This window comes from Piliocolobus tephrosceles, chromosome 13 (assembly GCF_002776525.5).
Source record: "Piliocolobus tephrosceles isolate RC106 chromosome 13, ASM277652v3, whole genome shotgun sequence".
Lineage (NCBI taxonomy): Eukaryota > Metazoa > Chordata > Mammalia > Primates > Cercopithecidae > Piliocolobus > Piliocolobus tephrosceles.
In genome coordinates this window covers 107,050,957-107,073,472 of record NC_045446.1, presented here as the reverse complement: position 1 = coordinate 107,073,472, position 22,516 = coordinate 107,050,957, and the positions used below count along the sequence as shown (strand labels likewise).

At 48.2% G+C, this 22,516-nt stretch overlaps 1 protein-coding gene across 10 annotated transcripts in view; it reads right to left on the bottom strand.

Annotated features, from left to right (window-relative positions):
* CEP164 (centrosomal protein 164) overlaps window positions 1-22,516 on the bottom strand; it is an 86,631-nt gene that overhangs the window by 37,388 nt on the left and 26,727 nt on the right. For all 10 annotated transcript variants that reach the window (XM_023208321.1, XM_023208318.1, XM_023208326.1 and 7 more), the window contains 6 exons: window positions 14,954-15,112; window positions 14,410-14,544; window positions 13,401-13,478; window positions 4,912-5,295; window positions 2,554-2,634; window positions 598-681 (listed from right to left, as the gene is read on the bottom strand). In XM_023208321.1, the coding sequence (XP_023064089.1) occupies window positions 598-681; window positions 2,554-2,634; window positions 4,912-5,295; window positions 13,401-13,478; window positions 14,410-14,544; window positions 14,954-15,112 (921 nt within the window). The remainder of the gene's footprint in view (window positions 1-597; window positions 682-2,553; window positions 2,635-4,911; window positions 5,296-13,400; window positions 13,479-14,409; window positions 14,545-14,953; window positions 15,113-22,516) is intronic.

The window sequence follows — 22,516 nt, the reverse complement described above, 5'->3', positions numbered from 1 at the left end:
ATGTCCACAGAGAGCTTACATCTGGCAGGGGAGACAGACAAACAACCATCAAACAAAACAGGAGGGACTAAGCGGAGCAAAGAGAGGGAACAATTCATCCCATTCAAGGAGGTGGTGTCAGAGGTGAACCTCCAGGACCGAAAAAGAGCTTGCTGGGAAAACGGGAAAGCAGAGTGGCAGGCAGAGGGGTGGTGGAGGTGGAGAGTGTGCCCAAGGATGGTGAGCAGCAGACCCAGCTGGTGAGCAGCAGGTGGGCTGGGCATGTAAAGAGGACGAATGGGCCAGGATGGGAAGTGCCTTGAAATCTACAGTCTACACAGCGCCTTGTATATGAGCAGACAGTCCACTCTTCAGCTGCTGAATGAGTGGATAAATGGATAAATATATGATGGAAGAGGACTTTAATTTATAGCAACAATGCAGGAATGGTCAGAAGCCCCATGAAAGGCAGTCAGGACCATGCCTTAATGAATTAGAAGAGAGAGAACTTCCAGAAATGCAGCCTGTGATGGGCAGGGCTCAGTTCTGGGTCATCCGAAAAAGTGGTTGTGAGGTAAAATGAGGCCCCAGCTCAGCCCACCACCCAGAGAGACTCACCTGCCAACGAGTTCCATCCAGGGCCGGGGAAAGCACATCAATATCCAGCAGGTGCTCCGAGATCCGGCTGTGAAAACCGAAGTCCTGGAGACAGTGGAGATGCAAAGGTCAACTCTGCCCCTGTCACAGTCAACACCCACCAGGCCTCTTCACTACCCCAACTCCACTTCCCAGAAAGATGTCTACTATGTGCCCAGCTCTGTGCCAAACATTTCAACATCTACTAATTTCATCTTCAAAATAACACCGCGACTCGATGGAAAGATATGTGATCAAGCAAGTATGGTAAAATGTTAATTGTGGCCTATAGATGGTAAGTATGTGGGTATTCACTGTACAATTTTTTAAATTATTCCATATGTTCGAAACTTTTCATAATAAAATTATGGGGAAAAAATAACCCTGTGAGACTAAAACTCTTCCCTCATCTCACAGATGAGGAAGCAGGCTGGAGAGCACATATAACTCACCCAAGGCCACACAGCTGATAAGCAAGGGACCTGAGGGTCAGATGGGGCCCTGCACTGATGGCAAAGCCCAAGCTCTTTCCATGACACATGCTGGGAAGGATGTCACTTTCCGGCTATCTCTCCCTCTCCGTGGTGCCCAACCAGGCACAAGAAGAAATGCCAACATCCCCAGAAAACCTGTGGGCAGTTTTGAAACGAGCCTTGGTGGGCCCTTTCCAGCTCGTTCCATCCCTTTTCCATATAGGTGCCCACCTGGACAATGAAAGTTAATTAGTGGTGCTTCCTGCACTGGCTTCTCTTTGGGACAGGCAGCAAGTACCCACACTGGTACCAGTTTGTTGCTGCCCTCTGGCTGCCACAGGCCCATGATCCCACCTTCTCTGAGCCGAAGATCCCTGCTGGGCTAAGTGAAGGACTGCTGCCCAATAGCATGTTAATGGGGACAGTTCTGTCACATCAGCCCTGACTAATGGTGGGACGCCCAGACAAAGTCTGGTCCTGCTGTCCACAGCCTCCTCCATCTACTTCCATAGAGAAGAAAAATGCTGATGGGCACATTTCTCCACCTGGGTGACTGCTTTAGAAGAGCCAGCCCCCTTGCTTCCGAGAGATCTGTGACATGGCGATTCTTCATGGACAGTTTTTGCCAACAACCACTTTTTACCTTCCCTTTCTAGCTTGTGGGTTTTTCTTCTTTTTTGGTGACATTTTCCTTTCAGTTTGAGTTCTCCTTCACTTAATGCAGCTGCCATCTGCCTCCTAAGCCCACGGCTCAGTGAGGGGCGAGCACACACAGCCTCCTAATTCTTCTGCACCCCCTCATATCGTTACTGTTCATCCCTGACCCTCTCCCACTAATCCCTTCCCTTTGATCTGCCTCCTCCAAACAGATGGAGGATGGCTTCTAGAGGTAATGCTCTGCCAAAAAGCACCCTGAACTATTCCCCTTAGGTACAGATCTGGCAAACGAAACCACGATACAGCAGGCTGGGTAGAAGGTCTGGGACAAAGAAACCATGGATGCTGGCATTCCAAGACAAAGCCTTAACTTTAGAAATGAAGCCACGGCATCCCTCCTGGCCTGAGCCTGGGGACTGTCCTCGCCACAGCTCAGTGATCCCATAAACACAAACACACCAGTCTCTAACCTCCTAGGCTGATGGCAACTCACATGATCACACAGGCAACTCACACAACAGTGAGTAATAATAGCTAACATTTTAACATTATTATATATATAATTATATTAATAATGTCTATATGCTAACATTTTACATTCTCTGCCTTTCTTCTCACAACAAACCTATAAAATAGGAAGTATTACCCTTAGTTAATGGGTTGAGAAGCTGGAGCTAGACAAGACTCAAGCATGAGTTCGAAATTCTCCCACTTACAAGCTGTGTGATGCTGGGCAAATTACCTAACCCTAGAGACTCACAAATCCATGCTCTTCATCACCACTCTACTGCCCTCATCTCGAACTCACCAGGCCATGGAAGGACTTGGGGTCAGAAGTTATGGAGTCTGAGAGCTGAGGTTCCTTCATGTGTTCACTAATTTCCAGTCCCTGGAGAGAGAGACACACAGAGAAATCCCTCAGGGGAGAGCGCAAAGGCACATGGTCCCTACCCAGGGAATTCTGTTCAGGCCGTGGTACCAATATAGGGCTCAGGCCAAACTGAAATCCACTCTTCTTGAAAACCTAAAGGAGGCCTGTGGACCCCGCCATTCTTTCTGGACATGTGCACAGCCTCCGCCCCACTGGGGCTGGGCAGCCCACTGAGTAGAGACAACCACACTCCAAATTAGATCAGCAAGGACTTATACGAGTAAGGGGAGCCAAGAGTAGTGGAGATGGTTAGAAAGGTGGCAGTACAGAAGTCTGATGCTATCCTAAAAAACAGAAGGAGAGCATCTTTCCTAGGAAATAGATAAAAGTTCTTTTTTTTTTTTTTTTTTTTTTTCCCGAGACAGAGTCTCACTCTGTCCCCCAGGCTGGAGTGGCACCATCTCAGCTTACTGCAGCCTGTACGTCCCGGGTTCCAGCAATCTCCTGCCTCAGCCTCCCAAGTAGCTGGGATTACAGGTGCGCATCACCACGCCTGGATAATTTTTGTATTTTTAGTAAAGACGAGGTTTCACCATGTTGGCCAGTGATCTCCAACTCCTGACCTCAAGGGATCTGCCCGCCTCAGCCTTCCAAAGTGCTGGGATTACAGGCATGAGCCACTGCACCTGGCCGATAAAAGTCCTTTAAATGAATTCCCTCACCATCTACCTGGAGGAGGAACAGGACTAAAGGTTGAAAAATCTAAAATGCCAAAGGATCTCCCCATTCAAGCTTACTTCTGTCCATTTTGGTCACTGGTCTTGCCAAAGCAACCACTCCCATGTCTTGGTATCTTTCAGAAAGAGCCACAAAAATGGAAGAGAAGAGTCTTCTTGTCACCTAATCTACCTACGCTGGGGCAGAACACTGCCAAATGTGGCACCTACCGCCCCGATCACCACCACCCTCCACCTCGCCACAACACACAGTGTTCTCTCTCTATAGAAACTCAGACTGCTGCAACCATGACTGCCCCCAAACTGATGTCAAGAAGTACAAGGGGAGGCCGGGCGCAGTGGCTCACGCCTGTAATTTCAGCACTTTAGGAGGCTGAGGTGGGCGGATCACCTGAGGTCAGGAGTTCGAGACCAGCCTGACCAACATGGAGAAACCCTGTCTCTACTAAAAACACAAAAAATTAGCCAGGTATTTTGGCGGTCACCTGTAATCCCAGCTACTCAGGAGGCTGAGGCAGGAGAATGGCTTGAACCCAGGAGGCAGAGGCTGCGGTGAGCTAATCATGCCATTGCACTGCAGCCTGGACAACAACAGTGAAACTCTTTCTCAAAAAAAAGAAGTACAAGGGGAGCCAGACTCAATGGTTCACACCAGTAATCCCAGTGGGCGGATCAATGTTGAGCTCAGGAGTTCAAGAGCAGCCTGGACAACATGGTGAAACCCCATCTCTACTAAAAAATACAAAAATTAGCCAGGTGTGGTGGTGCCTGCCTGTGGTCTCAGCTACTCGGGAGGCTGAGGCACAAGAATCGCTTGAACCTGGGAGGCAGAGGTTGCAGTGAGCCAAGATTGCACCACTGCACTCTAGCTAGGGTGAAGGAGCGAGACTCTGTATCAAAAGAAAAAAGAAAAAAATACCTTGAACTATGATGAGGTGGGCAGAACACTTGAGCTCAGGAGTTAAGAGACCAGCCTGGGCAACATGGCGAAACCCTGTCTCTACAAAAAATACCAAAATTAGCTGGGCATGGTGACACATGCCTGTGATCTCAGCTACTCAAGAGGCTGAGGTAATGCTCTGCCAAAAAGCACTCTGAACTGTGATGAGGTGGGAGGATTGCTTGAGCCCTGGAGGTCAAGGCTGCAGTGAGCCAAGATCACGCCACTGCACTCCAGCCTGGCCTACAGAACGAGACCTTGTCTCAAAAAAGACAGAAGAAAAAAAAAAAAGTACAAGAGGGAGGTAGGAAGCAGGAAAGGAAGTAGGATAAAAGAAAATGAACATTCCAGGAGGGTGCCAATGGAAAAGCAAATTTCTGCTCTCAATTTCGAGTGCCAGCAGGTTTGCAGCTTCATTCCGGATTTTACTGCCTGCTGGGCCTGGGCATATTTGTCACAATTAAGGGCTCTGGCTGATGCTGACAGCCCACTGCAGGGACATGCAAATGAAGCTCCTGACTCAGTAATAAAAAGATGTGGGGATAGGACCCTGCCCAGGGCTGAACAGAGTAGCAGAGGGCTACAGTCGACCCCTGCCTATGGGATACAGTGACTTACTTGGCTGGCGTCTGAACTGCCCTCTTCCAGAGCAGAAGCCTTCTTCTTTGGCTCCTTGGCTGCCTCTTCCCTCCTGGAACCCTCCTCTCCTGCATCTACTGTGTCCTCTGGTGCCTCCTTTTCAGAGGCTTCGGCAGGGTCATTGCCCCTAGGGTCTGCCTTGGGGGTCACCAGATTCCTGGAAATCTTAGGTTCACTCTTCTCATTTTCCTCTTTTTCTGGGAGCCCAGGTCTTGCCCCACTTCCCTGTCGCCCTTTGCCGTCAGCACTGCTCAGATTGCTGTCTGCACCTGGGCTGGAGGGCTTGCAGGGAGTAGGGGGACTGGCAGCAGCTGAATCCAGAGAAACATCCTTCTCCTCTGGCGGGCTTGTTCTTAGAGACTCCTAGGGAGCAACAGGCCATGTTAAAAAGGAAGACATGAGGAATGTGCAAAAGGGGTTGAGACATGCTGCAAGATGGAAATGCTATTCCCTGACTCCCAGGCCAGCACCTGAGTTCTGCCCCAGTGGTTATCAATCACCCAGTTCTCATATTTTTTTTTTTATTTTTTTGAGACGAAGTCTCACTCTGTCGCCCAGGCTGAGGTGCAGTGGTGCGATCTTGGCTCACTGCAACCTCTGCCTCCTGGGTTCAAGCAATTCTCGTCCCTCAGCCTCCCAAGTAGCTGGGACTACAGGTGTGTGCCACCACACCTGGCTATTTTTTTGTATTTTTAGTAGAGACGGGATTTTGCCATGTTGGCCACGCTGGTCTCAAACTCCTGGCCTCAAGCAATCCACCCACCTCAGCCTCCCAAAGTGCTGGGATTATAGGCGTGAGCCACCGCACCCAGCCCACCCAGCTTTTTAAAACACAGATTCCTGACTCAACCCCAGATCTACAGAATCGGAATTTCTATGGTGATTTGGATATACCCAAGCTGATCCCCATCCACTGGTGGGCCTGGAAGTCACTACACTGGACGATACAACTCTGTCACCACCTATCATGTCCTCAAGTAATAAATTTGTCTTGCTCCAGCCCCATTAGCCACATCATAAGACTGCAGACTCAAAAGCCAATATTTATTTAAGATGATGATGGATCATCATGTGAGAGAAAGGCAGCGAAGTCTCAAATTTCTATTTTTCATGTTCAATGGGCAGCAGGGGAAAAATTATCAGGAGAGGGCTCTTCGTGCCTAAAGCCTCCCGGGCACATGCTGATAAGCAGCAGCCTCGGAGACGGCATCCTCACCGAGCACTGCCGACTGGGGTCCTCTGAGAAGCAGATGCCAAGTTAGGGTTAGATGTGCAAGAGATTTAAGGGAGATGTCTACAAAGGATAAAGGAAGTGAGCAGAGCTCCAGACTTTCTCCAGTTCTGGGAAAGTCTTGGTCAGCCCAGCAGAGTCGCCCAGTAGGCTGCCATGAGAAGAGTCCCGTATCTGCAGAAATGGCTCTGCTTTCAGACCCCTGTTGTGGCTCATCACCAGCAGGGAACACTTCCATGAAGCAGGGTGGACAGAAAGGGCAGCGCTGGAGGCTGTCAATCTGCTAAGCTCCCCTTGGCAGGGTCTCTCGAAAGCAGATCTGAGCAGTGCATCGCTACAGTGGCCACGCCCTGCTCCTCACATACAAACCTCACTTTAAAGACTAGTGCAAACCCAAGGCTGCTTCCACTAAATTCCTTAGAGTCGGTCAAAAGAGAAAAACAAAACCCTCCCTTGGAAATACAGCCAGTGATCTCTGCTGGGTTTGGGCTGAGAAGTCTTCCTCCTGGAAAACATCCGTGCTAACACTCGGGCTGCCAGACTGAGTAACTTCCGATGAGGGATTTTTAAGACCTCCTGATTCCCTATTCTGAAGACTCAAGGACCATGACGACTAGAGAGCGGAGAGGTCCAAGAAGAAGCCCTAAGCATGGCATTTATTGATGCTCTGTTAAAGTGTCTGCTGTGCCCAAACAAATGACCCTCTCCCTGCAAGCCTGACAGCCCACTGACAAGCTAATCCAGGCTTCCTAGGGATGGTTACACAGGTCAGTAAAGCAGAGTCCTTCAGAGCTCAGCTTTGGAGACAGAGGCTGCCCAGGCTCAAATTTTGGCTCCACACTTACAGATGTGTGACCTTAGGCAAATTATTTACTTCTATGTGCCTCAGTTTCTTTTGCTAAAATACTGGGATGTAGCACCTCATAGGGTAAGCACCTCATAGGGAGCACTGTTGGGAAGACTAAATGAGTTAGCACTCATCAAGTGAGTTAAGAAACTCAGAATTGTGACTGGCACACTGTCAGTGTCCCATGAATGTTAACTTACGTTATGTAATGAGACTTACACATTCACTCACTGAGCACATTCTATGTGTCAAACACTGCCTTGGGAATCCAAATATGGACAAACTATGGATCCTGCCCTCAAGGAATTGAGCTAATATTGAGAAAAGTGAAACATTCCCAATGGCTTTGGTTATGAGCCTTGACTGCCCAAAGCAAAGAGGCCACTAGACACAGTGGTGATACTATCATCAGGCCCAACCCTGTCCCAGAAAGAAGAGCAGAAGGGGAAGTAGAGAAGGCACAAAGGAAGCTCACACCTTGGCAGCATGCATGTGGGTACCCGCCAGTGCTGCCCCTCCCAGCATCCCTAACCTCCAGCATGGAATAAATCTGAAAGGACCACTGGGCTAAGAGAAGGGAGACACACTTCTCCTCTTCAAGAGAAGCAGCTTCAGGCTGAGCCTAATGACCTTCTCATCTCTATACCACCAAAGGCCCATACTCAGCAGAAGCTCATATCCAGTCTGCGGGGTTCTAAGGCCTCCAAGAAGGAGGTGGGAGTTGCCTGGGGGGGGCAAAGGGTGTTGGGCCAACCACACCCCCTTACTCGGCAAGCAGGGCCAATCCACCCTGGCCAGGCTCATCCCAAGATTAAAGAAAGGCTCCCCCCGGCTTGAAGTTGGGAGTGAAACCTGGTCCTAAGAGGGCTGCCTACTAATACACCTTGGATGCGAGGGCAAAGGAGGTATCAGACCATAAATAGTCCCTATGGCCTTCAGGATAAAATTTAAACTCCCACTTTGCCCACAGCCCTTAATAAGGCCCAGCTCCTGCCTGCCTCTCATGGCTCACCTCCAGCCAAACCCTCAGACACTCTCTCCTCCCACCTGTGGATAAACATCACAATAATTTAGTAATTTGCCATGCAATTCCTAAAACACACATACACACACACTACCCTGACACACTCCCCACTGGTCCTCACCACATCACCTCTTCCAGGATGCCTTCCTTGATCCCTAGGTCAGCTGATCTGAGATGAGCCTTCCCCATCATCTACCTTAATAGCTATTGTATTTGCTGATTTCCTTATCTGTTTCCCTCACCAAATTAGCTCCCTGTTGTCCTCAGTACTTAGTTCCTAGCACATAATAAGTGCTTAGCAAAGGTTTGTTGACCAAATTGTTAAATATGAATAAGTGTGTCATGCAAAGATAGGAGTTGAGATTTCCCTTCCTAGCCTGCAAAAAGGAGATGTAATATTTACTTTACATGGTTATACAGGGATTAGACTATATTTATTACAGTGCTAATTAAATGAAAAATAGCTAAGCAAATGTTAGCTATTAATTAACCATTCAAGATGACAGCAAAACAAGTAACCTATCAAAAATCAGAGAATACAAGACACAGGTAGAGATTCCCATCCTTGAGAGGATCAGGAAGAATAACTAACGGGTACTAGGCTTAATGCCTGAGGGATGAAATAATCTGTACAACAAACCCCCATGACACAAGTTTACCTAGATAGCAAACCTGCCCGTGCACCCATGAACATAATATAAAAATTAAAAAGAGATTCCCATTCTTACACGAGAGAATATAGCCAAATTGCAATAATCTTAGGCCCAGCTCAATTCTTATGCTGAAATTCTTTTCTTTTTTTTTATTTTTATTTTATTATTATACTTTAAGTTCTAGGGTACATGTGCATAACGTGCAGGTTTGTTACATATGTATACTTGTGCCATGTTGGTGTGCTGCACCCATCAACTCGTCAGCACCCATCAATTCGTCATTTATATCAGGTAGAATTCCCAATGCAATCCCTCCCCCACCCCCCCCATGATAGGCCCCGATGTGTGATGTTCCCTTTCCTGAGTACAAGTGATGTCATCATTCAGTTCCCACCTATAAGTGAGAACATGCAGTGTTTGGTTTTCTGTTCTTGTGATAGTTTGCTAAGAATGATGGTTTCCAGCTGCATCCATGTCTCTACAAAGGACGCAAACTCATCCTTCTTTAAAAGAAAATTTCACATGATGGGGCTCATTCTAGTCTGCCTTACCTAAAACAGTAAAACACGGGTAATATTAAAATAAACGACCTTGCATTCTCTGCACTGTGTTGACTAACTGCAACCACAGGACAGCACCTCGAGGGTGGGGAAAGCAGAGGGAGGTGAAGCATTTGTTGCAGATTATCCACAAATGGATGTACATAAGCTGAGTGTCTGGAGAAGCTATCAAACCCCATGAGCACCTCCCTTCACCTGGCCCCTGCCCCTTGTCTCCCGGCCCAAGGCCTGAAGCTCCAACCAGGTATACACTCTGGGCACCGAAGTCCAGTCTCCTGCCCTGGGCTCTGTGGGAAGTGCATGCAAAGGCAGGGCCTCAGTCTCCGCACAACTTTGCCCTCAGCTCATCCCTGTTCACACTCCTTCTGTCTCCTCCTTTCACAGCTCCAGGTCCTTGAGTATCTCAAGGCACATTTCTGCTGCTTTTTCAAAAAAGACTTTCCCATCTGCAGGAGGAGAAAGCAGGAAAGAGCTTATAAGAATCATTTCATGAATATTTAACATGCCCCCCAAAAGCCAGGAGGTTCTTCTGCCCAGAGCACAAAGACAAGGACCCCTGTGATCCACACAGCACAGGGGACAGGGCATGAAGGCCAAGGAACTGAACCCATGTCTGTGCATTGACCCTGTTCTGCAGAGACCCCACCAAGCTGATCATCAGTCCAATTTATTTTTCAGATTTCATTCCTGCCCAGTTGGTCTCAATTCTTTGCACAGCTCCCCGGTGTTGTTAGCACTTTCCAATCGCACTGACATCATCCTGTTATTTCTAAGCCCAGGCTCCCTCCTGCTACTTTGATCCACTGATGGGCTTTTCACCAGCACCACATGGCCACATAAAGTCTGCTCGACTACCCTCCAGCCTCCTGGCTTTTGCTCACCCTGCTCAGTGTTGGTTCCATGAACCTCTCTCTCTTCAGTCTGTAATAGACTTGAAGTGGGTTTAAGTTGGAAAGCAGGAGAGCAGGGAGGAGACGAGATGCATTCTTGCCATCCTACTGCCCTCTCATGGACTCATGAGCGAAGTGACTGCTCAGTGAGACAGGATAGAACTAGCCTCAGAAGTCTATCTCCATCCTAGGCTGTATGGGACACTCAGGAGTGGGGAAAAGTAGGCAGTTCAGAGAATCCAAAGAAAACTGAAACAAAAGCCATTTTCAAAGAGCAGGGTCCAAGCAGAGGCAGCACTGGCTGTCCTGAAACCCCCCCACTCACCCTCACCACTAACACTCCCAACAGGAAAAGCCCTGATTCCTGCCTTCAGTTAGAACATAGGAATCCAACACTCCATGTGACAAAAAGAACTAAATCTGCGGGGATGCTAGAGACAGGGGTAGGAGGTGTATTTAACACCACCCACTCCAGACATTTCCCCTCATCACACTGGGGTGCCTATTTATATTAAAGAGGTTATAAAATGTTTAAAAGTGCCCACTCCCCCCAGAGAAGCACACAGCCATCAGAAGGAAAGCTTTTAGAAATCCACCTTTCAGGTCGGGCATGGTGGCTCATGCCTGTAATCCCAGCACTTTGGGAAGCCATGGCGGGCAGATCACCTGAGGTCAGGAGTTTGAGACCGGCCTGGCCAACATGGTGAAACCCCGTCTCTTCTAAAAATACAAAAATTAGCCAGGCATGGTGGCGGATGCCTGTAATCCCAGCTACTCGGGAGGGTGAGGCAGGAGAATCGCTTGAGCCCAGGAGGCAGAGGCTGCAGTGAGCCAAGATCACGCCATTGCACTCCAGCCTGGGGGACAAGAGTGAGACTTCAACTCAAAAAAAAAAAAAAAAAAAAAAAAAATCCACCTTTCAAAGAAGAAAAAGCCTTTTTTGTTGACATTTACAATCCATTATGAAGTAAATATTAATAAGCCCAAGGTCAAAGTAAATCATAATCAATCCACATCAGGATCTTCAATCCACCAGCTGACAGCAGGGACCACGTACCCACTCTATCCGGTAACTGGGAAAGCCAAGTGAAGAAAAAAACAACCTGCCCGGATACTCTCTCATGAGTCCCAGCGTGGCTCATTCACTCATTCACAAACTCATTCTCTCAACTGTTGACCAAAACATACCTAAGCACTTCCTATGTTTCAGAGGCAGTGGGCTAGGTGCTGCCTGGCCATACAGAAATGAATAGGGCAGAATCTCCAGCCTCAACTTGCTCATTCTCATAGAGATTGTCTTCTTCCTCCACAACCATAAGTCCTCTGACACCCCTAGTCCTATACATGGTCAACCTTCTAGGCACAAAGCCTGAGCATATCCTTTTATCAATATAGGTCTTACTGGTGGTGGAGAAGAAAACAAAGTTGTCATTTCAGGGAACTAAACAGATTGAAGGCTTTAGATTTAATCTTTCCAGACTAGGCCCCACTCAGAAGGAACAGTTTCAAAGCAGACCTGTATCAGCTTGATAATAAAAACGGGACACTTAGAAAAAAGTGTCACGTTTGGCAAGAAACTGTAAAGTCATAATCGAAATTGACTGTACAAAGCCAAAATGCTGAACAGTTTCTGAGGTAACAGGCAAAGTCTAACTACAAAAAGAGTCCTAGGCTGGGCACAATGGCTCACACCTGTAATCCCAGCACTTTGGAAGCCCAAGACAGGGGGATCACCTAAGCCCAGGAGTTCGAGACCAGTCTGGGAAACATAGCAAAACCCTGTCTCTACAAAAAATAGCCAGGTGTGGTGGCGGGCACCTGTGGTCCCAACTACTTGGGAGGCTGATATGCACTCCAGCCTGGGCAACAGAGTGACATCCAGTGTTAAAAAAAAAAAAGCCCTGTCCAATGGCAAGACTTGGGTCACCCACAACTCAGTTCTCAAGTACCAAATCAAGGACTATCAGCCAGCACATCTGAAACCTCAAGTGACCTCAGACACTAACCCTGGCTCTTAAGGTAAGGTGATTTCTAAGAAACAAGTCAGAAATAATAAGGGATAATGAGAAAACAAATTTAAATTCAGGATATAAGCACTTCTGTTTTACTGGCCAGTTTTGTGATCATTCTAATAAAGTGTGAGTGACTTGTTTGATGTTAAAGTATTGAAAGTATTTAAAAGAACTTGATATATTAGACTTGTGAAAAGTTTAACTGATTGAGCCTGCAACCAATATTTAAATATTTGGGGAAATCTAATTGTTGAGTTCATGATTCATTGGCTGTTTAAATACTTTAAGAATATTTAGAGAAATGTGGCCAGACGTGGTGGCTCATGCCTGTAATCCCAAAACTTTGGGAGGCCAAGGCGGGCAGATCACGAGGTCAGGAGATCCAGACCATCCTGGCTAACATGGTGAAACCCCATCTCTACCAAGAATACAAAAAATTAGCCAGGCATGGTGGCAGGCACCTGTAGTCCCAGCTGCTTGGGAGGCTGAGGCAGGAGAATGGCGTGAACACGGGAAACGGAGCTTGCAGTGAGCTGAGATCGCACCACTGCACTCCAGCCTGGGTGACAGAGCAAGACTCCATCTCAAAAAAAAAAAAAAAGGAATATTTTGAGAAATGTTATATTTAAATGACTACATTGGACACTAAACAAAGGATACATGGTAGGGAAAGCTCCTTTCTAGGTACAAGAACACATGGCTGGGCACAATGGCTCACACCTGTAATTCTAGCACTTTGGAAGACCAAGACGGAAGGACTGCTTGAGGTCAGGAGTTTGAGACCAGTCTGGTCAACAGAGAGACCTCGTCTCTGCAAAAAAGGTAAAAAGTAGCCAGGCATGGGTGCGCACGCCTGTAGTCCTAACTACTCAGGAGGCTGAGGCAGAGGATCACTTGAACCCAGGAATTCAAAGCAGTGAGCTCTGTTCACACCACTGTAACTCCAGGCTGGGCAACACAGTGAGGCCCTGTCTCTTAAAAAAAAAAAAAAAAAAAAACCACTGGAGGTTTTAGGTATTACAACAACATAATGAGTGTTGACATTTGTTTGTTTAGAGGCAGGGTCTGGAAGGGACAGGAATCCATTCATTTATTCTTGTCCTTCCCCAAACCCCAGAAATCCCATCTGGAAGGACTGGGACAAAACGGTTGTTTTTCCAAATATGCATTACAACAAAGTAGGGGGGCTTAATAAAAACAGGAGGGATATGCCAGGCTGACACATTTGCCTATAGGGTTTAGGGCTCTTACCTCATACTCAAAGTCACCCCCCAGTGTCCCAATGTCCAGGTGTAGGTTCTTAAGAGGCTCACTTGAGCTGTGGACACTCTAGAAACAAAAATGATGACAAGTGGTAAGTCTGAGGAAACTGGTCAACCCAGGGTGAGGGGTGTGCAGAGGGAAAAGCGGGGCACTGCTGAGCTGGCAGGCGGGCCCAGGCAGGGCTTCAGAGGACTCAGAACAGGACCACCACTGAGGCAGCCTCACTAAACGGCTCTCCATCCAGCACAAACTATGCTGTGCACCAAGCAAGTGGCCAAGGTGCTTTCTGCTGGCTGTACTTTCTGGATCAGATCTAGAAGGTATAATAGACTGCTGAAGAAATGAAGCCGGGGACCAAAAAAAAATCTTGCTTTTTTAAAAAGAAGCACAGAGATCAGCCAAAGGTAGAAACAACCCAGGTATATTCATCAACAGATGAGTAGATAAACAAAATGTGGCATATCCAAACCATGGAATATTACTCAGCCTTAAAAAGGTGGCATATCCACACCATGGAATATTATTCAGCCTTAAAAAGGACCAAAGTTCTAATACATGCTACAACATAGATGAACCTTGAAACATTATGCTAAGTGAAATAAGCCCGACACAAAAGGACAAATATTGTATAATTCCTCTTACATGAGGTCCTAGAATAGGTAAATTCATAGACACAGAAAGCAGATTAGGTTTCCAGGGACGGCGGGAGAGGGAATAGGAAGTTATCATTCAATAGGTACACAGTTTCTATTTGGGATGATGAACAAGTTCTAGAAATGAATAGTGGTGGGGGGGAGTGCAGAAAAAAAAAAGAAATGGATAGTGGTGTTGGGTGCACATATTGTGAAGGTAATTAATACCACTGAATTTTAACTTTAAAATGGTTAAAAGGGCAAATTTTATGTTACATATTTTTTCTATCACAGCAAAAACATTTTCAAAGGGAAAAAATATAGCACAGAGGGTTTCCAGGCCAGGGAGAGGACTTCATCATTACCTGGTTGTCACTTTCCTCCTCATCCTCCTCATTAGTTTCTTCTCCTAAAGCCAAGAGGCTGAGAGCAGTCTTGTCCTCATGTACGGAGCCCAGGAGACCCTTTGTATAAGCAGATGTCTTGAGACCCTGTGAAGGCTTCAAAATAGAGAAGGACAGTCAAAGGACTCACTTGGAAGACCTTTGGAATGACCTTTAGAACGCTCCTCCCCACTCTCTATGTCAATGTCTCCCAGATCAAGTCCCACCATGTCCATGAAGCTGACCTGGTGACTACAGCACACACCAATGACTCCCTTCACCCACTCCTACTGCCTTGACTGCGGAGACTCAGAAATCAGCACTGATGTCCCTACAGCACGCGTCTATCCTCCACAGCCCAGAGTCCACATTCATACAGATGCGAATTACATTTTCCCAATTGGATTACAAACTCTGAGGACTCCACCGATTCCGTCTATTTTTCACCCCTAGGCCATAGGTCCTAGTATGGCACATGGGGGCCCCATAGGAACTACGGACACTGAACACAAGAGAAAGTACTTACCAGCATGAGTTCTCCAAGCTGACGTCCAGACTCCACTGAGCTCCCCAGGCTCACACTTTGAGATCCACGAAGGGCAGAGGGTGGGGTATCCACAAGGCCTCGTAAAGGAGCCAGGCCCCCAAGAGGAACATGAACTGGGGCTAATGAGGAACCCAGGGCCTGGGCAACAGAAAACATCTTGTTACAACCCAAGAAACCATGTGGCTCTGAGAGTGTCGGAGACAGATATAAAAATAAAACATCTAAATCCTGCACGCTCAAATTTAAACCACCTCCGCTCAGAGGCTGCTAATGAAACACAACATCCAGAAATTACCATTGTGCCAACTGTGTGAGAAATCACAGGCTGGTTTCCTGATTCTCATAAGTCTCATGCTGTCTCACAGTAAACAGTTCTTTTACATCTGGCAGATGCCGCATGGGGTTCTGCTCTCCTTTCAGAAGCCACATAGGAGGCCAGGTGCGGTGGTTCATGCCTGTAATCCCGGCACTTTGGGAGGCCAAGCCGGGTAGATCACGAGGTCAGGAGTTTGAGACCAGCCTGGCCAGTATGGTGAAACCCTATCTCTACTAAACAATACAAAAATTAGCCAGGCATGGTGGCATGTGCTTATAGTCCCAGCTACACGGGAGGCTGAAGCAGGAGAATCACTTGAAACCGGGAGGCTGAGGTTGCAGTGAGCCAAGATCACGCCACTGCACTCCAGCCTGGCGACAGAGCAAGACTCTGTCTCAAAAAAAAAAAAAAAGAAAAAACGGCCAGGCGCAGTGGCTCACGCCTGTAATTCCAGCACTTTGGGAGGCCGAGGTGGGCGGATCACCTGAGGTCAGGAGTTCTAGACCAGCCTGGGCAACACAGCAAGACTCCATTTCTACAAAAATATTTGAAAGATGAGCCAGATGGGGTAGCATGCACCTGTAGTCCCAGATACTCAGGAGGCTGAGGAGGAAGGACTGCTTGAGCCCAGGAGCTGGAGGCTACAGTGAGCTATGATGGCACCACTGTACTCCAGTCTGGGCAATAGAACAAGACCCTATCTCAGACCAGCCTAGGCAACAGAGTAAGACCCTGTCTCTACAAAAAAATTTAAAAATTAGCGGGACATGGTGACACACACCTGTGGTCCTAGCTACCTGGGAGGCTGAGGTGGCAAGATCAATTAAGCCCAGGAGTTCAAGGTTACAGTGAGATATAACCACTGCACTCCAGCCTGGGAGACAGAGCAAGACCCTGCCTCTAAAAAATAAAAATGACCCTGTCTGGAAAAAAAATCAACAGTAACTACAAAAAAATACACATGAGCAACAAAAGAAGGACTCTCTCCCCTTTCCACTGATGAGGAAGGTGGCTGAAAGGAGCCTTGCCGAAGGGCAGTAACGGGGCTGACCAGGTCCCTTCTTTTCCCTGTTCTCCTTCCTGCAAGCAAGGGCTGGGGAAAGAAATTAGGCTGCGAGTCAGAATTCGTGAGACCTCCCGCTATTCACAGACTCTCCGACTCTCAGTTTACTCATCTGCAAGATGGAGATGATGCGTGCCTTGCCACCTGACTAGGTGTGCAGAGAAGCTCAAGGAGATGAGTGCTAGGGGCCTTTGTGAGTGGCCCAGGGCTACACCAACATTATAAAATTGCCACCATCACAGGGATTCACATTACAATAATCTAGACTTATCAGAAGCAAAGATGGCAATCTGGTGACAATTGACAAAGACCCCTTCGAAATTCATTTCTCAAACTTAAAATGTCTCAGATGACACAAAAATTCCAATCCTCCCTAATCCCACAAGGACTGAAAAGAGAAAAGGAAACCCAGAGGCAGTCAGGCTGAGGTTCCGAAGATCCATCTTCTCACCTGTAGCCTCAGCCTAGGGGCCAGACCAGTGGGTGGGTTCCCAGGAGGGCCCATTTCTGCATCAGGTGCTCTTCAGGAAAGGTGAGAACCACTCCTGAGTTTCTGCATGTCCACAATTATCTGGCCTGTTGTAGAACATCTTTGTGAAGGAGAAAACGAGCTGATAATCGTAACACTGGCCAGCAGTGCACTGGCTAAACACCTTCCATGCGATGTCTCATTTTACTCTCACAACTACCTGAGACTGGCTCTGCCATTATCCACAGTCCCCATATGAACAAATGGAGGTTGGTGAGGTCAAGAACCCTGCCCAGGCTGGGCGCGGTGGCTCACACCTATAATCCCAGCACTTTGGGAGGCTGAGGCAGGCGGATTATCTAAGGTCAGGAGTTCAAGACCAGCCTGGCCAATATGGTGAAACCCTGTGTCTACTAAAAAAAATTTAAAAATTAGCTGGGCATGGTGGCAGGTGCCTGTAATCTCAGCTACTGAGGGAGGCTGAGGCAGGAGAATCACTTGAACCCGGGAGACAGAGGTTGCAGTGAGGTGAGATCATGCCACTGCACTCCAGCCTGGATTACAGAATGAGACCCTGTCTCAAAAAAAAAGAACCCTGCCCAAAGTTACAGAGCCAGTGAGGGGCAGAGATGGGACTGGAACATAAGGCTATCTCTAAGACAGTACTTTATACCAGCTCTGGCTGTGGCAGAAAAAAAAGCCTAGGACATACATGGTCCCTGACACCTTTAACCCCAGTACTTTCGGAAGCCAAGGCAGGAGGATCACTTTAGGCCAGGAGTTCAAGACTGGCCTGGGCAACATAGTAAGACCCCATGTCTACAAAAAACTAATTTTTAATTAGCTGGGTATGGTGGTACACACCTGTAGTCCCAGCTACTTGGGAGGATTGCTTAAGCCCAGGAGCTCAAGGCTGCAGTGAGCTACGATCACACCCCTGAACTCCAGCATGAACAACAGAACAAAACTCTGGTCTCTTAAAAAAAAAAAAAAAAAAAGGGTGGGGGCTGGGGGGAAGAGCCCAAGAAAGCTTCTTCAAGGTAAATTGGGCAAACCAGGCATGCTCCTCCTGGTTTCAGCCCTTCCAACCATCCCATGTATCAGCAAGCAAAATCATCCCCATACTGTATTTATGGAAAATTACAGACTCCTAACATGGCTAATTTGCTAACGTGCTGGGGGCTTGAGGGAGGGAGACAAGCATGCTGAGGGCTTCGTTCTCCCAGGCCTTGACCAAATCAGCAGTTAGCGGGGAAATTATACATTCCTGGCTCCTAGCTGATCATCTTCTATAGACGGCCATTAACTCTGAGTATGGGGCTATGCGTGGAGTTGTCCTTCTGAGCAGATAAACTTACTGCCATTGGGCTAATTAAAACTTTCAGGATAATCTGCAGCTTATCCGATATTTATAGTGCTTCAGTAGTTATTAAAGCTAACAGAGAACCAATGCAAGCCAGCAATTAGGAAGCAGAGCAAACAACTGGGTAAAGCCACAGCTGGGCAACAGCAAAAGAATAGCTGGAGAAATTCAGATTGATCCCCACGGTCTCTGATCCAACTTAACTTCTGAATGAAGAATATGGTGAGTCTTTAAAGGGACAAAGGGAGAATGATAGGGCAAGGTCAGCCATTTGATAAATCCCAGTAGGGGAGGAAGTGAACTCAAGAGTGAAGTCACAAATATGGTCTACACAAGCCTGACACAGGTTATCCATGTGGTTTTCTGGGGACGCTAGGAGGCAAAGGGCAGAAGCAGCTCACTGGATGGCAGAGAGAGGTTCTGGCCTCCGTCTCTCATGAATATTAGCTCTCAGGCCAGGCATGGCAGTTCACACCTGTAATCCCAGCACTTTGGGAGACCGAAGCAGGCAGATCACTTGAGGTCAGGAGTTTGAGATCAGCCTGGCTAACATGGCAAAACTCTGTCTCTGCTAAAAACAAAAAATTAGCCAGGCGTGTTCGCACACGCCTGTAGTCCCAGCTACTTAGGAGGCTGAGGCATAAGAATAGCTTGAACCCAGGAGGTAGAGTTTCAATGACCCGAGATGACACCACTGCACTCCAGTCTGGGCGACAAAGCAAGACTGTCTCAAAAAAATTAAAAAATTTAAAAAAAGAATATTAACTCTCTAATCAGATGCAGTGGCTCATGTCTATAATCCCAGCACTTGGGGAGGCCAAGGCGGGTGGATTGCTTAAGACCAGGAGTTCGAGACCAGCCTGGCCAACATAGCAAAACTACATTTCTACTAAAAACACAAAAAAATTGGCTGGTGAGCACCTGTAATCCCAGCTATTCGAGAGGCTGAGGCATGAAAATCGCTTGAACCTGGGATTCAAGTGATGGAGATGCAAATTGCAGTGAGCCAAGATCCACTGCACTCCAGCCTGGGCGACAGAATAAAACCTTGTCTAAAAAGAAAAGAAAATAAAAATAAAAATAAAACATGGTATTAACTTTCTAGTTCTGTGCGATTTCAAGAAGAGATAAGTTCAGAGCTTTGGGGTAGGCTGCCTATGTGGAAGGACCTCTCTCTAGAATCAGCTGACAGGAAAAGCTTCCCAAATCCCAGGAAGGTGTTTATATGCCAGGATTAGGGACGTTCTGCTCACCCTCAAAACTGATCAAGTTCAAAGCACAGGAACCACCTATGAATTACAATTATAGCCAGGGAAGGTAAATCATAGATACCCTTAGCCCTATCTTGCAGGTGATGGGGTAGAAGAAACTTCAAATATGTGTCATCCCATAAAATGGCCATTTCGGTAGTTAAAGGGCCAGTAGTTACCAAGGAAGGGTGGGTAACAGGAACGCAGGCCTGACAGCTGTGGTAAGACACCAACTCCACCTGCTCCCTCCCTGCCAAGTTTAGGCCTTTAGGCCACGCTCACTAAAAAGCCTACCTGGTTGAGATGCTGCATCTTGCCTGGCTCTGTAGCAAGCCCTCCGCTGGAGCTCTGCTGGACTAGCCCCTGCCTGAGGGGGTTGCTGCTTGGCTGGAAGTGAGCTTGCTGAGAGGCCTCCTGCCCAGCAGGGGCAAGGGCCACCTCCTGAGGATGTTCTAGCAGCTCTGGCTCCCACGATACAAGCCTCGAGTCCCTCTCCATGACTCTGATGGCCTCGTGCTCACCCTCACTAGACATCCTAGAAGACTCAGCTGCCATGCAACAGACTGTGCTGGCACTGTGTCTACACGGCATGTCCTGCATGCTCTCAGGCAGCCCCACGCCCTCTGGCCACCTGGAGATCTTGACCATCTGCAGGATGTGCTGGTAGAACCTCTGATCCTCAGAGTAGTCTTCACTTTCTGACTGCTCCTCGACAGGGCTCTGCATGTGGGACATGTGAGGGACTGAGAAGGGGCTGAAGTGCTGATCTCTGAAACCCGAGTCTGACTGAGCCACACCCTCCTCAGATCCCCATGAGTTCTGCAGGTTCCAAGGGAAGTTGTTCACCTCATCCAGGACGGGAGAGCCCAGGTGTGAGGCCAGGCTGCTGCTGCTGCTGCTGCTGCTGCTGCTGCTGCTCTCCAAGTCAAGCCCAGACACACTAGGCTTCTGATCTTTATAAGGGAGCTCTGCAGACCCGAGGGTCTGTCTCTTCTCACCGGCAGGAGGCTCCCCGGGGGCCCTCCCTGAAAGGGGATTCTGAGCTGGTTCTGATGCCAGGGTTTCAGGTGGTATTAGCAACAGCCCCTGAGGTAGTCCTTCAACTGAGGCCCCTAGAGCCTCAGGGTCACTGGGCTCTGTTTCCTTGCAGCTTCCTGGGATATCCTTATTGACAAGCTTGGAGACCTGTTCCATCCACAGTCCAGGAGGTTCTCTCCTCCTCCTCCCGCTGCCTACGCTCCCACTTTCCCCAGGAGCTCCCTGCCAGCTCAGGTCTTCAGTAGGGCTGCTATCTAACAACAACTTGCTCTTCCTGGCACGCAACATGTGGCCGGAAGAACAAGAGGACAGGGAGGGCTCCTCCTCAGGGGATGACGTGGGAATGGGGCTTTGGCACTTGTCCCCTCCAGGGCCAGTGGAGCTCAGTTTGGCTAAGCTGTGGCTGTGCTGCTCCCCTTTCAGCGGCAGGCCCTTGATGGCTTCAGAAAGCTTTGAGTGGACAGGAGCCTGGCTCCTGCTTTCTACCACATCCTGCACATTTTGGAGAAGCCCAGTGTTCTGAGGGGCTGGAGTGCCCAGTTTCTGCTGTCTGCTCCTCATTTCCAGCTCTTCTGTTTCAGGGTCTGAAAACCCCAGGTAGATTTTCTCTGTCGCCTTCTGGAGTTTCTCCAGACCCTGCTGATCACCTAATTCTCTCCTGCATTGGGCTGAGGCCCTGCCTAAAATTTTCTCCATGTCAGCAAAGACCTGGTGGATTTGGGAAGTTTGGCCTTTGGAGAGTGGCTGCAGCTTTCTGGGAAGGGCACCCATGAAACGCCAGGGGGTGTCGCCCAGCATGCCTGGGCTCCTTCCTTTGTTATAGGATCCCTCACTTTTAGCCTGAATCTCTTGATCTAGGTCCAGATCAGGAAGCCCAGGTGCTGACGGAAGGGACAGGCTGCAGAGAAAGGATGAAGGAGGCAGAAGTCCCTCCTCAGGCTGCATTTCCTAGATGGGTATATAAACATGCAGAGAAAACGAAGACAAAGCACTTCTGATTTACACTTGCTACCTTACCCCTTGGTAAGCCCTCAGCAGAAACCCACCCTCTCTATTCAAAGTAAAGCACAAACTGAAGAGGGAAGAAAAGATAAAAACTCTCTTGGGCTGAAAATATGTTGTTTTCTAGGCTCCAGTTTCCTTATCTACAAAGAGGAGGCTGGACTAGATCAATGGTTTGCAAACCTTGCTCCATGGAACCTGGGAAGTTCAGTACCTTGGGGTACTATATTGTGCATGTGACAGAGAAGAGGTGTCACAAAGACCTACACTGCCAAGTTCAACCAAAGTAGCTCCATTTCTTTTTGTATAAGCTGGACCTCTATAGAGGAAACTGACTTGAAGACAGGGCTCTACTACAAACTAAAGTCTGAAAATCACTAACCAGACTATCTCTAATGTACTATCCAGCTCTCAGATTCTGTGATTGATTAGTTTTATAAAATGCACCAACCTTGGGCCATGTGTGGTGACTCATGTCTGTAATCCCAGCACTTTAGGAGGCTGGGGCGGGTGGATCACTTGAGGTCAGGAGTTCGAGAACAGCCTGGCCAACATGGTGAAACCTCATCTCTACTAAAAACACAAAAAATTGGCCGGGCACAGTGGCTCAAGCCTGTAATCCCAGCACTTTGGGAGGCCGAGACGGGCGGATCACGAGGTCAGGAGATCGAGACCATCCTGGCTAACACGGTGAAACCCCGTCTCTAGTAAAAATACAAAAACTAGCTGGGCGAGGTGGCGGGCGCCTGTAGTCTCAGCTACTCGGGAGGCTGAGGCAGGAGAATGGCGTAAACCCGGGAGACAGAGCTTGCAGTGAGCTGAGATCGGGCCACTGCACTCCAGTCCGGGCGACAGAGCAAGACTCCGCCTCAAAAAAAAAAAAAAAAAAAAAAAACACAAAAAATTAGCTGGGAACGGTAGTGGGCGCCTGTAATCCCTGCTCCTTGGGAAGCTGAGGCACGAAAATTGTTTGAACCCAGGGGGCAGAGGTTGCAGTAAGCCAAGATCATGCCACTGCACTCTAGCCTGGGCAACAGAGCA